The sequence below is a fragment of the Triturus cristatus genome, chromosome 3_1 (assembly GCF_964204655.1).
Source record: "Triturus cristatus chromosome 3_1, aTriCri1.1, whole genome shotgun sequence".
In the NCBI taxonomy this organism is placed as follows: domain Eukaryota; kingdom Metazoa; phylum Chordata; class Amphibia; order Caudata; family Salamandridae; genus Triturus; species Triturus cristatus.
This window is the reverse complement of record NC_140583.1, coordinates 1,005,365,864-1,005,380,862: the sequence shown is the minus strand read 5'-3', so window position 1 is coordinate 1,005,380,862 and position 14,999 is coordinate 1,005,365,864. Positions and strand designations below refer to the sequence as shown.

The window sequence follows — 14,999 nt, the reverse complement described above, 5'->3', positions numbered from 1 at the left end:
CAAGTCAAACTAGTAGATTAAGGGTTATTTTGGATTGGGTCACCAAAGGCTTTCCTGCTACTGTAGGGTTTCATAACTGGAGATCCAGAGTTACCAAGCACAGGGCCTGGTGGATGTTCTCACCAATGCATGACCAACCCCTCTTTCCCCCAACTCGCCACGTGGTCACTAAGATTCACAAAAGACATTCATGCATTACTGTTCTATCATTTACCCCTCGCCTCTCATGTTGCATTAATCAACTAATGTATGTCTCGCCCCAACCCTCAGTCTCCCCTCTGCCTTCTTGTGACCCACCCACCAAGATACATTGTCTGCTCTTTGTCTTCCCTCTCTGCCCTCTGACGTCACAGACTACGAAGTAATAAACTGTCTAAATTTACCAAAATAAATTAGCCCTGTTATTGTATATGTAATTTGGACACTCGTGCTTTCCTTACAGCGCCTCTTCTGGTCGCTATGTGCAGCAATCTATCACTCCAAAGGCTAGGACGGAATTTAAAATTGACTGCAGATAAAATCGAATGCGGTGGCCCCTGTAAAAGGGAAGAGGGTCGAGCTCGCACTTTGAGATCGATCGGTGAAATGTGGGACGTGTGCTCCACATATTACCATCCGCTGTTGGTTTGCAGTCCAGTCAGGGCGATCAGTGCCCTGCGCGTCACCCACTGAGGGCACCGGCGAGGGCTGCAGCATCACCAGCAGACAAGGCATCGTCCACAGGTGACACGTCTGCCCGCGTCTAAAGTCCAGCGGCGCCTTCTGGTCTTCCTCTGGGCGCTGTACCCAGAGGTGAGGGCGTTTACTCTGGTATAAATACCAGCGAGGCACAAGCGGTTGGTACCAGCAGAGGCCAGCCAGCAGGTGTAGACTCCAGAGGTGAGTTGTGGAAGAGGGGCTTGCGAGGGTCTGGTGAATGCCAGAGACCCAGATGTTATGATGGGGGCTATTCTTGTCCGAGGAGGTGCACATCTGCACTTCAGGCACAGGAGAGGTGAGGTTCGCTGCTTTAAGGGCTGGAGGCATTTAACCGGAAGTGGCACTGCCCTGAAAGGGGCTTCTGACTTGGGGGCCGGTGGAGGATGGGGCAGCGAAGCCACAGACACAATTCAGTGCTGGAGGTTTCTAGCTGAGAGGGCTGTGAAAGTCGACAGCTGAGCGGGTTATGATACACTGCAGGGAAGAGGGGCTGTGAGTTCAGAGGACCGTCGACCCTAGGGATTGGGGCTGCTGGGTGGGGGGCTGTGGGGGGCTCAGCGCTCCATGCAGTGCCTAATTTAAAAAAATATATAATAATAATACGTGCCAGGCCCTTCTCGGAGGCCATTGCAGCTTGCACCACCCACTGCCAAATGACAGCACCAACACAGTTACTAACCATCACACTCCCACAAGAGTGACAATTCAGACTATTCCAGGCCACCCAGAGTTACAAGAAAGGCATGGGTGGCAGGTATTATTCATGCTTAATGTTTCTTGAGGTATTAAACTCTCTGTTGCTGGGCTTATCTCAAAATAAGCAAACTGCACCGGCATGTGGTGGGCTGTCATAAGTACCAGTTTTGAGAATTAAGTGCTGGTGCCGAGCACCGGAAACCACCGGTTCAAATTAAGCACTGCCATAGACACTTCAGGGAGTCGGGGTGCTGGCTGTAACAGGTGAGCACCTCAGACACCGTAGTGAGGAGTGATGTTTAATGAGGCGTGAGGGTGCCTGGGCTCAGACATTGCAGTTATGGGAGAGGCTGTTGTTGGGGCATGTTACAGTGCATCCACGTGATTTAAGGTGGGTTGGTCTGGCACAGGGGGGCGTAGGTTCACCGAGCACCACAGACACTTCAGTGGTAAAGGCCGATGGTTAAAAGGTGACCCCTTGGCAGTGAACACGCTGAAGATGGGAGACACTGGAATGGAGTGAGCGGAATGGCTGGGGCCGCCTGAGATACAGCAGTGATAAGAGTCGAAACCTGACGGGCCAGGATGATGGATGCGGGCATTAAAGACGTTGCCCTGTACAGTGGGGGCTTCAGACCTCAGGCAGCAACTTCCCAGACATGCTTGGGTTGGCATTTCACCAGACTGAGGTGTTTGATGGAGGGATTCGTGGCTCTGATGTTGGGAACTCGGCATAAAGGGAGCCCCTCACCCACCCAATCCGTGGCAACTGGCAGCCTTTTCGGTTCTAAGCCCCTCCTCTCCCCTTTTGTGCTAAACCCAATATTTTCTCTCACAGGTTCCACCCCCCGAAGCTCCTTTCGAAGCTCAAGATGTTTGTGAAATCCATCGGCGTCGTGTTGGCCTTCCTGGCCATTACAGGTAACAGCAGAATCCTTGGCTTATGACGTCAGCTTTATTTGCAGAGCACTTAACACTATTTAGCAACCACTTTGGCACCAGGGGATGGTGTTTTACCGAGGGTCACTCAATCGGACAAGAGCGGAAGCCGTACCGGGAGCACTTGGGGGCATATTTACAAGCCCCTATCGCCACCACAGCATCACTTTTCATGACGTTGTGGTGGTGATAGAGGCTCCGCCTTGTTTACAAGGCAGCGTTAAGATCATATCATCAAGCGGCAGCGATATTTATCGCTGTCCGCAATTAGCGTGTAAAATTTTAACGTAGACTATTGCCAAAATCTATCGCCCGGTTAGCGCACTATTACCAATGCGCATCGCCGAGGCGATAGAAATCCAGGCAAAAGCGGCGGAAAGGGTGAAAATCGCCGGAATTCCAGCGATAGAAAACCGCGTTAGGGAAAACCTTGTAGATAGAGAGATGTGGACTCAGCATAACAATCCACCTCCCATTATAGATATAGCTTAGTAAGAAAAATAGCAGGCGTTACAAACCGGCGAAATACCCGGTTAGCGCTGATTTTAATATCGCGATGCGTGTTAGCGATACACTTGTAAATAGAGAGAAGCTGGGTTAACGATAATATCCCATGTTGTTTCACAGGACACACCTCCCTTGCATCTCATTAGCGATGCAAGGCGATGCGATGTTGAAGCCAGCGCTAATCCCATTTCACATGCGTTAACGTGCTCTTGTAAATAAAGCAATATTTTTATCGTCGCATTTCGTCCGAAAACGGACGCAAACACGGCTATAAAAATATCGCTAGCCCTTGATAATATGCCCCCTAGTGTGGCTCAACGCTGCCTTGTAATAAGGCCCCCTTTCGCACTATGCTTATCGTGAAAGGGGAGGGCAATGAGTGTTGCTGTGGGCGTTCCACTGCAACACCCATTGATTTTCAAGGGTGGCGTAAATATGGGGCAGCACCAAAATAAAGACCAGGGAAAGCCTGCTCTTAACCTGGCAAAACGAGAAGAAATGTTTATTTTCTCCTTGTTTTTGCTGTTTCTATGTGTGCTGCGCAGCACACATGGAAACAGCCCAGCACCAATGTCCCTTACTGCACGTATACAATCATTTTTTAGGTCTCGCCTGATCCAGAGCTTGCGCTGATCTGGCCGAGACATTTTGTATACAGGCTTTTCAAAGTGCTGCCGTGGTCTAAAGCTTCAGTGCACGTGAACGTGCACGCGCGCAGCGCCATGTGTCTTTCCTCAGCACGCGATCGTAATCGTGATCGCGATCACTTTCACTTTCGCGGCCGCATCACTTTGCCAAAGCTTGTGTATGTTATTTAAAATGCAATAGGCCTCGTTTTCTATTTACTTCAAAGTCACTTAATTCTTAATGCTGTTTGTTAATGTGCGCAATCGGAAGGCAGGCATCGTTTTAATTGGGAACTGAACGAGCACCTGCATAAAACTAAAACTGGCCCATAAATGTCACAGCTCCCCCTTGACCACAATACTTGCAGGATGGGACGTAACAACCAACTTTTAAAACGTATTTAAAGGAATATTACATGTGTACAGTTTTCTGGACTATCCATTAAGCATTCTATAAACGTCAGGAAGCAGACGCGTTTTCTGCAGGACAATGCTGGGAAAATGCTGCATGGATTTGAGAGTGGAATTACACGTCTCCCAAAATGCAGGACAAGGAAACAGCCAAGTTTAATATAGTGCTGCATAGCCTCAATGGACAGCTGCGGTCTAGAATTGCAATTCTACGAGGCGGTGAAATGCTCCGGTGAAGTGAGGTACTGGAGGAAATGATCCTATACCAGGTTTTTGGATGAGAATCTCGCATTTATTCGTCCTCCATTAGCGCGAGCAACTCTGTGTTCAGGCTTAACCTCCTCCTCGTATGCCTGCTGAATAATAATCCCTATGAGAACACCAAAGATGTGCCCCCAGTTTAAGCACCTTCGGCACCAAAGTACGCTATGCATAACGTGCCCCTCAATGATTTCTGGAAGTGAAAGTCTTTAAATTGCACATCTGTGCTGAACCCTAGCAGGTCACAATATCGTAGCAGCCCTGACTTCACCTCCCAGGTAACGCAGACGAATAGCCCTATACCTGCTCCACTTCATGCCGTTCGCCGGTAGTTTCACGCTTATCAAAGCAAAGCAACATGCACACATGTGCAAGTACTGAAACCCTTTGAGTCCCGTAACACTCTGATCTATAGATACAGCAGAGGTAGCACAGGTTCAATCCTAGACAAAATAACATATGCCAGCAAGAACAGACCAAAGACAGTTTTTTCAAATAGACTGATGAGACAAGCAATCAGTAAAATGCATTAACCCTTACCTGTTTTAAGGCTGGGAATTCTAAAACATCCATCACCTCCCTGTTAGCATAATAAAGCGTCACACCAAGCTCAGACCAAGTCCTTTAAGCGTCACTTTTATACACGGGCGTGAGAAGGCTATCACTGCATCGGTTCCAACGGGCTTGGTATTCCTATCGTGCTTCCCATGTGCTGCAAACGCTGCCGCGGCTGCAGCTACTGATGCTTTCTCTTGATCAGCAGAACACATTCAGCGGCCGAACGAGAACCTGTCATTGGCTTGCGCACGCGCATCGAGTGTGCCCATACTGCATCTGCTCACAGATCAGGCAGACCAAATTCACACGCCATGTTGGTGCGGTCATTCTTGGACGATTAAGAACTGCAGAGATCTGGCGAAGGTGGTACTAAAGTGAAGTAGAACAAGGATAACAGCTCGTAGACTGAGCTCGATTCTTTCGCGCATTTAATTATAAAATTAGAAGTAACATTAAAATGTGACCTTGCAATTAGCGTGTAAAGCACCTCTCCATATCTTTCCATGCCTGGTTAATGCCAAGACAATGTCCTTTTCTAGTTTGGATTATGTGAAGCACTTCTGCCTAGAAGCTATTAACTAATTTGTTTTCTGTGGATAAAAATTACTTTCCCCCCACAGTGTTCAGTTTATCAGTCACAGGTTTTAGTCTGTAGGTACACCAGAAACAGTAGCATACATTCAGTAGCAATAACTTGTTTGCAATTAATCTGCAAGTGAAAAGTCAGTACTCTATGGATGTTGTAACTGGACAAATTATGACAAAAGGGTAAATGTTATCCATAATTTGCTTAAGTTGTTTATTATAGTGAATACAATTTGCCTTCCCACGCCTTCAGATTGCACTAATGTAAAGTATATGTGGAATGATGCTAATGCAAAGGCCATCTGTATGCATTTGCCTGCCTGCTGAATTTAGAGATTGTTTCTTTTAGCGTTACACTCCCTTGGGTCAGTTGGTATCACTCGATTTGCTCACTCGGTGACAGTCGAAGATGACTTTTACGCTCAAAATAAACAAGCATTTGCAATGCAATAGGTCTCGCATTTACGTGTGTTTGAGGTATTGGCATTGTCAATGACAATGGCTTTTAGTTTTGTTTTCATATTTATGTTTTAATAACGAAAACAAAAATAAAAGGCATTGTTATTTGCAATGTCAATAGCTCAAACTCGTATAAATGCGAGACCTATTGCATTGCAAATGCTTGTTTAAAAATGACGTTTTGCAACTTGAGCAGCTCACATAGAAGCTCCAAAACAGCATTTAAAGATTGCTTATGTGAAAAAGGGACACCTTCCTGCACATAAACAATCTTCCCCTGCAATGCACTATGGTCATGGGTGTCTGTGTTGGCGCTAGGCAGCTAAATTCAGTGCCAGCGCAGGGGAAAATGCAGGGCTACACAACATTCTAGTGAATATCGTGCAGCCCTGCATTTTCTGAAGTGACGGAGCGTGTTGTTAGCCTTCTTTGCTTAACGACATGCTTCGCCACTTAACTTGTAAATATGCCCCCTGTTTTCTGGTTGAATGCTCAACATCCCTGAACCTCTAGTCCATCTCGTCCTCTCTCTAAAGGGAGGAGGATAGCGAAGGCCTAGATTTCCGTCCTTGGGTGGGCTCTGCGGATGCAGAAAACACCACCTGTTGTTATCTAAAGTCTGAGCCGAGTGGTTCCTGGGCACCTTCACATACCGCACCCCAGGGGTGGCATTTAGTTTGCTCTACATCCTGGCAAGGGCAGGTAATATACCTTCGCATGGATATTCCAAAGGTTCAAAGTTATCGTGTCTTCCATCCTGCTTCCAAAGCTCCCTGTAAATGCAAGCGACGTCAATGGGTAGCTCACATCCATAACCCCATTGGTCCATTTCAGCACATCCTTCACACATGTAAACTATTCAGCACTACTCCTTGATATGTAATTATAGAGGTTGGCCTGAAATTCAGCAGAAAGTGCAAAATTTGCTGTGGTGAAGGGATTTTCGAAGCCATGGGTAAAATGATATTTTGACTTGTGGGTGCACCCATGCCCTTGCAATAAGGCTTGTTTTAGCCCATTGAATGCAACCTTGTGCTGTCTCGTGCCATTCATTATGGATCCACAAGACAGCCTTTGTAGCAACCTTATCGTAGAAGTGTCCCTTGGTGAAGTGTACTCCAAAAAGAATGGTAGGCTGGTGGTCCTCATACACCAGATAATGTATGGATTCTTTCTCAAGTGCCTTTGTTCCTGTTTATTGTTCCCACAGGGTCCTGCACAGATGTGGGCACTGATGAGGTGGAAGATGGCTTCTGGGATAACTTAAAAGAACTAGGCAGCAGCGCGAAGCGGGCAGCGCAACAGATCCAGGAGTCGCAAATCAGCAAACAGTTCAAGTAAGCATTGCCTGACAGTACGAACAAAAAAATCCACCAAATCAATGACCAGTCACTATCCCTCGTGCAAGTCCCATTGCTTACAATGATTACTCCAAGCCAATTTGTTTGTAATACTTACACTACTCCCTATTGTTGTAGATCCTTACACTACAGATATTTTTCTACAGTTTCTTAGGATAAGCCGCATTGTGACATGGTTACGAATTCTTAAAGCCCCATGGTTAAACATCTTTAAATAACCCCTAACCATTGAAATCTCAACACCGGCTTTATTTTTACCGATCCATTAGCCTCATCCCCCTGTTCAACTTCTTATGACCAAGGCCAGTTGTCAGATATGGAACCAACAAGCCCCTTTCTTGTATGTCCCTCAACCGCGTCCTGTTCCAGAACACTTTCAACCTAGTCAAAGTGTTAGGAATCCAGACACAAACCTGTCCTGGGCAGACATTTCATTAGGTCCCATTGTTGAATGTCACTCAGTCCTACCCTATCACCCTTCACTATGGTCCATTGTTAGACAACCTTCTAGCAACTGCTCTTCTTTGGGACCGTCCACGAAGACCCCCTGCTCAAAATAAATACATGTTTTAGTTGTGGAAATGCCGCATTCAAACCCTATTCACATTTTTTAATGTGACTTACAGTCTTTCTTTAACGTCATCGTTAGATGCCTCTTTTCTAAGCCCATGTGTTTAGAAATGCCTTTGCAAAGCTCGGTTGATGGACACGCATAGGCTAATCCTTGTTATTAAAACTCCATGCTTGAATGTTATCCACCCTGTCTTTCTTTCTAGGGATTAGAACGTAGATTTTAGTGGCAGCTTTCATGAGCACTGGTTTCCTGCTTTAGGTTAGGCAGCGTCTTCAAAGTCTCATACCCCGACTCACATCCTCAAGAGCCTTAAGTGGGTTCTAATTTGCCCTTTGTCTGCCATTGATTTTTTTTCTTTTTTTAAGTATTTTAAGTTGCTCATTGCTACAGTAATTATAAATGGGTTATCGTGTACAGAATAGACATAATAAAAGAACAAAGTACAGTACGAGCGGCATAACCACTAGGATACATTAAATAAGAATTGAGCAGACAGTTGTTAGCAACGCTTTATGATGGAATTTCAACAGTAACCCCAGTTCCACACCCAAGGTATCATGCACCCCATTTTTTGAGGGCTCCCTCTATTTCCTGTATGTACACCAGCTGTCCCAGACTTTCTCCCATTTCTTTGGGCAGCCCTGACTCTGGTACACCACATGTTCAGCCCTTTGGCACCAGTCTACATCAGCTTCCCATCCTGTAATGAGTGGCAGCCGACTCACCCCCCGGGCCCAGGCTAAAGTTCTCTAGGAAATCCTAGAGGTCAATGTAAGGCATATTTTTGGGAATTTATGCCACTCCTCTCCGCCACTTATACATAGGAGGTGGCACCTGGCTGTGAGCGGCACGTTGAGTCCAGTGGCTTTGGCCATAATTTGAACCACCTCCCTCCAGTAGCGTTGTATTTCCAGACATTCTCATAGCATGTGACAAAAGGACTCTGTCTCACCACAACCCCTGGGATATAGGATGGTGTCGCACTTCCCGAGGCGATGCAGTAGTGTACTGGAATAGGATGATCAATGGAGTATTTGCTATTGGATGAGGCGGAACAGAGCTCGTATGGCCATCTGGGACTTTGTATAGCCTCCAACCAATCCTCCTCTTCTATAAGTCCAAGGTCTCCCTCCCACGCTTCCTGTGGGTTCTGCAGATGGTCGGGGAATTATTTATCAGGTTCTTATAGGTTAAGGACACCGCCCTCTCTGTCATGGGGTCCGGTAGGAGACGATCTTTCTAAAGGTGCCAACTTTGGTAATTGCTCCATCTCCTGTATGTGGTGCCTAAGAGCGTGACCCAATTGTAAATATTTAAAATGTTCCGATTCATCCATTCCATACTCCTGCCATAGAGCCTCAAATGTGAGTAATGCTTGCCCTCTCCACACATCCCCCAGGTGTTCAATGCCTATCAGTTCCTGGTTGGAGAACCCCTTCAGATCCAGAACCTCTTGCGGAAGCTCGCTGTCCCCCAAGTGAGCGCTGTCTGTCAGTTTGTCATCCCACCCCAGGAATCGAGTGGCTTCTCACCATGTCCTTACCGTCAGCTGTGTATGAAACGATAGAGCGCCCTCACATCCTTTTCAATATCGCAGTGAGGAGCAGCCCCGAGTACCCATGGCCTCCTTTTCCACAGGGTACGCACGCTCAGTACTGACCGAGAACACTCAGTCGTTTATTACGATCAATTGTGCCGACCAGTAATATTTGTGTATATCTTGGACTACCAAACCCTCTTCATATACCCCTCTCTGAAGCTTGCAGAGTGCGATTCTTGAACTGCCCCAATCCCACAGGAGTTGCCGTAGTGCATCATTGACTTTCCTATAGAAGTTAGAAGAGATTTACATTGACAGTCACAGAATCTAACTTTGGTTCAATGGTACCCTTGAGTATCGCTTAAGGCAGCCATGATGGCACTGAGAGAGGGTTCTGTCGTCTCTGTTTGTTCTGCCTGTATCTCCAACACCAGCGTGTTCTACCCATGACCGCAAGTGCAAGTCGCTCGGTTAGGGTTCGCCACAGCTCCTTACTGTTGAGCCTCATTTGGGCCCCTTTGAGTTCCCTGTTTGATCTCCTGTCATGCCACGTCTCAGTTGGATCATCAGTATGACGTACAAGTGGGCCATCACAGCCGAAAGGGCAGAGCCACCGCGCCTCACAATTACCCGCAGCCACTGCCTCCTCCAGTCAAATCAGGTCCAGCTTCTTGAGGCACCTTTAAATGCCCAAGCAGAGCTTAGCGCCCCATCACATAGCACTGTTTACGGCATCGTCTAAGCCCTGTAGGTGATTCCTCAGTCAGTGCATTTAAGTTGCATCAAGAATCTTTCTTCAGGTACTTGCAGGGCACTACCTGGCTCTGCTGGGCTCCCTGTGCTCCCATCTCACCAGTCCAAAAGTCTTGTAGGGAGGGGCAAGCCCCCAAAGGAGAAGAGGCATGAAAGGGGAGGGCCGGGGAGAGGAGAGAACCAGACAGATCAATTGAGCTTATTAGGCACATGGCTGTAATCCCCCACTGTATCTCTCCATCTTTGCTGTGCACCCCTTGGTGCCACTCCGGTATGCTATTTGAGCCACCACCTCTCACCAGCACCGGCAAGGCTGTGCACTCCGTTGTGAGAAATGGGGAGCCCTGTGATATCCTCAGATCAATGCCCCTCCCCTATTCACACCTGTCCCAGGGCTTCTCTGCAATCTGTTCTCTTTGCCATGTAATCCCCAATCTTCGATGCATTTCTAACCCCTCATTCACTCATTCGGGCCGCACCGTGGGCCACATCCACCGCCTGTCCAGGCCATGGGCTACGCAGTCCCACAGTCTGCCTCTAAGAGATCACACCAGTCCATCTGGGGAAAGGCAGGAGGGCCAGAGAGGCGGCCCCCCAACTATGCGCTCACCTCTGGTTATTGGGGATCTTACCGGGGAGCTATGTGGTCCTCCAGTGGTGGGGATCGGCAAGTTACAGCCTACGACACGAGGCGGTCCTCCCAGTCCACAATCAGCGGGGAGAAAATAATTACTTGCACCAGACCACCACTCACTGTGGCATGCTCTGGTGTAGTTTTACTGCGGACAGGGTCAGAGAATGTGTTGGATGTTGAGGATGAAAGGTTGGGTCACAGGGAGCTCACTTAGTACATGGCCATCTTGGCTGGTGCCAAGCCATGCCCCTGCTATTGAAATCTTTAACCTCACCTCTCCTCTTTTGGCCACAGGTTCTTAGGTTTCTTATTGTATCTCTACAGTATTCATCTAACATGTCTCCCATCTTTAAATGCCTGTTCCAGCTTTCATAGCATCCTAGTTTTATTTTGAAGACTATGGGTTTCATATACCTTTTTGCTCCTATTTTCTGCTTACCTCAGCAGTGACGGGGGGCTTTTAGTTACATCACAATTCTTTAACCTCTAGTGCTGCTCACACCAGCTTTGAGACTTTGGTTTTGCCTCACAGCCCGAGCCTAACAGTCCATTTTCTTGGGCAACGTGCATAAGATCACAGGGTTCCAGGGCCCAATTATCCCAAAGGTAAGAACATGGGCCTATTGTGAATACACTTTTCTGAGCACTGCATCCCAAAACACATAGCAGTACATGAATTCAAGGGACTGGTAACATTGGGCACAAGGGGGGATTCTATATAAGGAGAATTCTTGAATGTTATGTTCTAAGAGGTATTAGTGCTTCTCTATACAACATCCTCACCTACACAGACAGAGAGCTTTTACTTTTTACAATACTGTTACCCAAGCCGTGCCCTTATTAGCTTCTCTCCATTCCATGCCCAAATTGAGTAACCCACCAGGCTGTTGTACTCACTAAGTAAGGTATTTAAGCAAAATGTGTGTATAGTGCATGCTTAGAGAATTGACCTCCTTGAGACACTTTTAAGACTATTATGGACTTTGTGGTTGATGCAAGAAATTTTAGAACACAGATATTGGAGAAAGAGGAGAGACGAAAGGGGAGAAAAAAGGGTTAGCTGTCATATACTAAAAATATAGGATATTTCATCTAAAATAGTTATTGATACATTTTTGATTTTCTTTTCCTTAGCACCCTCCTACAAGAAAATCTTCAAGATGTTCCTCTTTATGCAGCAGACCTACAAAGCCAGCTCGTTCCATTCACCGCCCAGCTCCATGCACGGCTCTCCCAAGACTCAGAGAAACTAAAGGAGCAGATACACCTGGAGCTGGAGGAGTTACGCTTGAAGGTGTCACCATATGCAGATGATATCCACAAGCAGCTTAACAAGAACATTGAGGAGCTACAGCTGAAGCTGACTCCATATGCTGAGGAGTTTGCCAGTCGAGTACAGGAAAATGCAGAGGAGATTCGTCAGGCGCTCACCCCATATGCCGAGGAACTTGGCACTCGTGTCCAGAAAAATGCAGAGGAGCTTCGTCTCCAGCTCACCCCATGTACTGAGGAGCTTCAAGCCAGACTCAAGGAAAATATGGATAACTTCCAGGCAGCATTCGTTCCGTATGCTGAGGGGCTAGAGGCCAGACTTCAGGAAAATGTTGACCACCTTCAAGCAGTGATCAAGCCACATGCTGAGGATCTTGAGGCCAAACTCCAGGAAAAGATGGACAGCCTCCAGACTGAACTCTCACCATATGCCAAACAGCTTCAAGCCAAACTGCAACAAAATGTGGGCAACCTGCATTTGGCCCTTAGCCCGTACGCTGAGGAACTTCAGGGAAAGATCTGTGAAAAAGCGCAGCAGATGAAGAAGAACCTGGGCCCTTACAGTGATGAGGTCCTGGCGAAGATTGAGCAGAACATTGAGGAGCTGCAGAAGCATTTGACACCGTACGCACAGAATGTCCAAGAAAACCTCAACCAAAAGATTGAGATCATGGCCTTCCAGATGCAGAAAAACATAGACGATATGAGAACCAAGTTCTCTGTCAATGTGGAAGATGTGAGACAGCAAATACTCTCCTCCACCAACCAAATCAAGGAGAAACTTCACTTGGACGACATTGGGCAGAGTTTATCACCCTACTTGGAAGACTTTAACAAGAAGGTGAACCAGAGGATCGAGGAGTTCAGCCAGTCAGTCTCCCCATATGGAGAGGATCTAAAACAAATGATCATCCAGAGAGCTGAAGACATGAAGAGGAATCTGGATCCATACACTCGTCAAGTCCAGGATCAGTTGGACATGCTTGAAGGGGGCATGAGAGATAAGATCACCTCCGTCCTGAACAGGAATGACCAGGCTGAGAACTGATGGGCTCATCGACCAGCACCAATATTCTGAAGCACCCACTGTTATTTAACAGAAAACACATCCAGACTCATCAGCAGATTTAATAATAAGACAGTGCAGAAACTCCAAACTCCATTTCTGGGAATATTTGTAAAATAAAATAATGAAACATCCTCTTGAAAGCTGCACATAACCAATAAAATAGATCTTGCATACCGCATTTCAAGCCTGGTTAATGTGTCTACCGTTGCATTGTTTCTCTTGTTGAATAGCTGGAACGTGCCCCCCTGACATTATCCGATATACATTGGTTAAGTTGGGGGCTATGGTTTGTAGTTGTGATGAGGGTTTGGGATAGGGTCTGTGGGACTGGGTTAGAATAAGTTAATCTTTGGGTTGAGGTAGAAGGTTGGGAATCAGGGTTAAGGTGTGTGTTAGATGGTTAGGGTTAGAGTTAGGGTTCTAATTAGGGGTTAGGGCAGAGGGTTGGAATTGAGTTTAGGGTTTTCAGACTACTGGAGCTGGTAATGAAAAGGCATTGGCAATAGTATTGTGTTGATTGTGGTGGTAAAGAACATATTGGTATGTAGTTTCATAAAGATGTGTAGGCCACAATGTAATTGTGGATGGTGCAGCGGTTAAAGCTGATTTGACATATTAAATGATGCACAAGTGTAGTGGAACCAGTCCACTGTTAAATTGCTGCTTTAAGGCACCCATGGGCGAGGGAAAGTCCACAAAAAAGTACCTTCTACATTTCTTATAACTTGACTGGACTCACAGCAAGAGGACTCACTCACTAGCAATGGTGTGAACAGGGGATGCACATGTGTATTCGTGCACTCTTTCAACAGGCAGAAGAACACTTGTTGAGCAATGTCAAGGAAATTTACAGTAAACCAGTGCTCCAGACATTCTGTCAGGATGGGGGGCAAGAAATCACGTGCCAGATTCCCCTTTGAGCTTCTCGTGTGGCTGGAGATGAGTCAGTGACATGTTAGGTTTCAGCTTGGCATAGGCCTGCCCCTTCCACATGCACGCGACCCTCGAAGAGTCATCAACCTGTTGGAATATATATTGTTTTCCATATATAACGTGTGGCGGATATATGGTACATCTCTAAAACAGCTTTACACGTTTTTTAAGAACCCGGCAAACAACCATTAAGATACATAACAGAAAATTAACACAAATGAAATTCTGTCATTATGACTGTTAGAATGGCGACCTCCGGGGCGTCAGATGGTGTCGGACTGACCACTCCGAGAGGCACCGTTCCGTAAGGATGCAGCCGAGCGCCGCTGAGAGGCCTCCTGGCGAGGTCCTTCTCCTAGGATCGTACAGCCAAGTAATCCCCTCCCACCACAAAGGGACACAACCAGGGTATCAATGCTCACAAGTCGTTTATCAGAATTAAGGGTCGGTCTCCGTAGGCAATATTTACAGGTGGATCAAGGGATCCAAAAGAGTCTCAGGGTTTGGTTAGGAACGGGGCTAGCGGGACAGTCTCAGTGTCAGCCCGGGACGTAGTCCGCAGGGTTCGAGGGGTCGCTTCGGTGAGGTCGAGCCGCGACGAGGTCAGCAGGGCTCCGGTGGTTGCTTCAGTGAGGTCGAGCCGCGACGAGGTCAGCAGGGCTCCGATGTTCCATGAGGGTCTTCTCAGCAAGGGGGAGCCGCGACGCAGTCAGCAGGGCTCGAGTTATCAGTTCCAGGCAATGAGTCTTTCTCCGTAGGGTCAGCCGCGATCCGATCAGCAGGGCTCTGGACTCCAGGATACAACTGCCGCCCTGGTTGTGGGCTGCCCCAGATATATGGCTGGAGCCCTTTGATGTCCGGACCCTCGCGCCTGGGGGGCCGGGATGAGAGAGTCCAGACACCCAGCGGGGGGGTGGAGCCATCGCCCAGGGAGGCCGGAGGGCGTTCGGGCCCAGGTGTCGGGGGCCGGCGGGAGGCCCCATCGAAACTCCCCTCCTACGGGATCTGTTGAGTGGCCACTCGACCCCCTTGGGTCGGGTCTTGGCGCCTTGATGTTGGGGCTTCGCAGGGACCGAGGCCCGGGCGGGCCGCGTCGCGAAGGCTGGTGCGGGGAACGGGATA

At 47.6% G+C, this 14,999-nt stretch overlaps 1 protein-coding gene across 1 annotated transcript; it reads left to right on the top strand.

The window, feature by feature from the left end:
• Positions 1-840: 840 nt before the first annotated feature.
• On the top strand, positions 841-13,122 carry LOC146861412 (uncharacterized). The gene is made up of 4 exons (XM_085646434.1): positions 841-879; positions 2,234-2,316; positions 6,952-7,078; positions 11,738-13,122. Exons 2-4 carry the CDS (start codon positions 2,268-2,270, stop codon positions 12,921-12,923), a joined length of 1,362 nt encoding a protein of 453 aa, XP_085502560.1. The 5' UTR covers positions 841-879; positions 2,234-2,267; the 3' UTR covers positions 12,924-13,122.
• Positions 13,123-14,999: the final 1,877 nt, after the last annotated feature.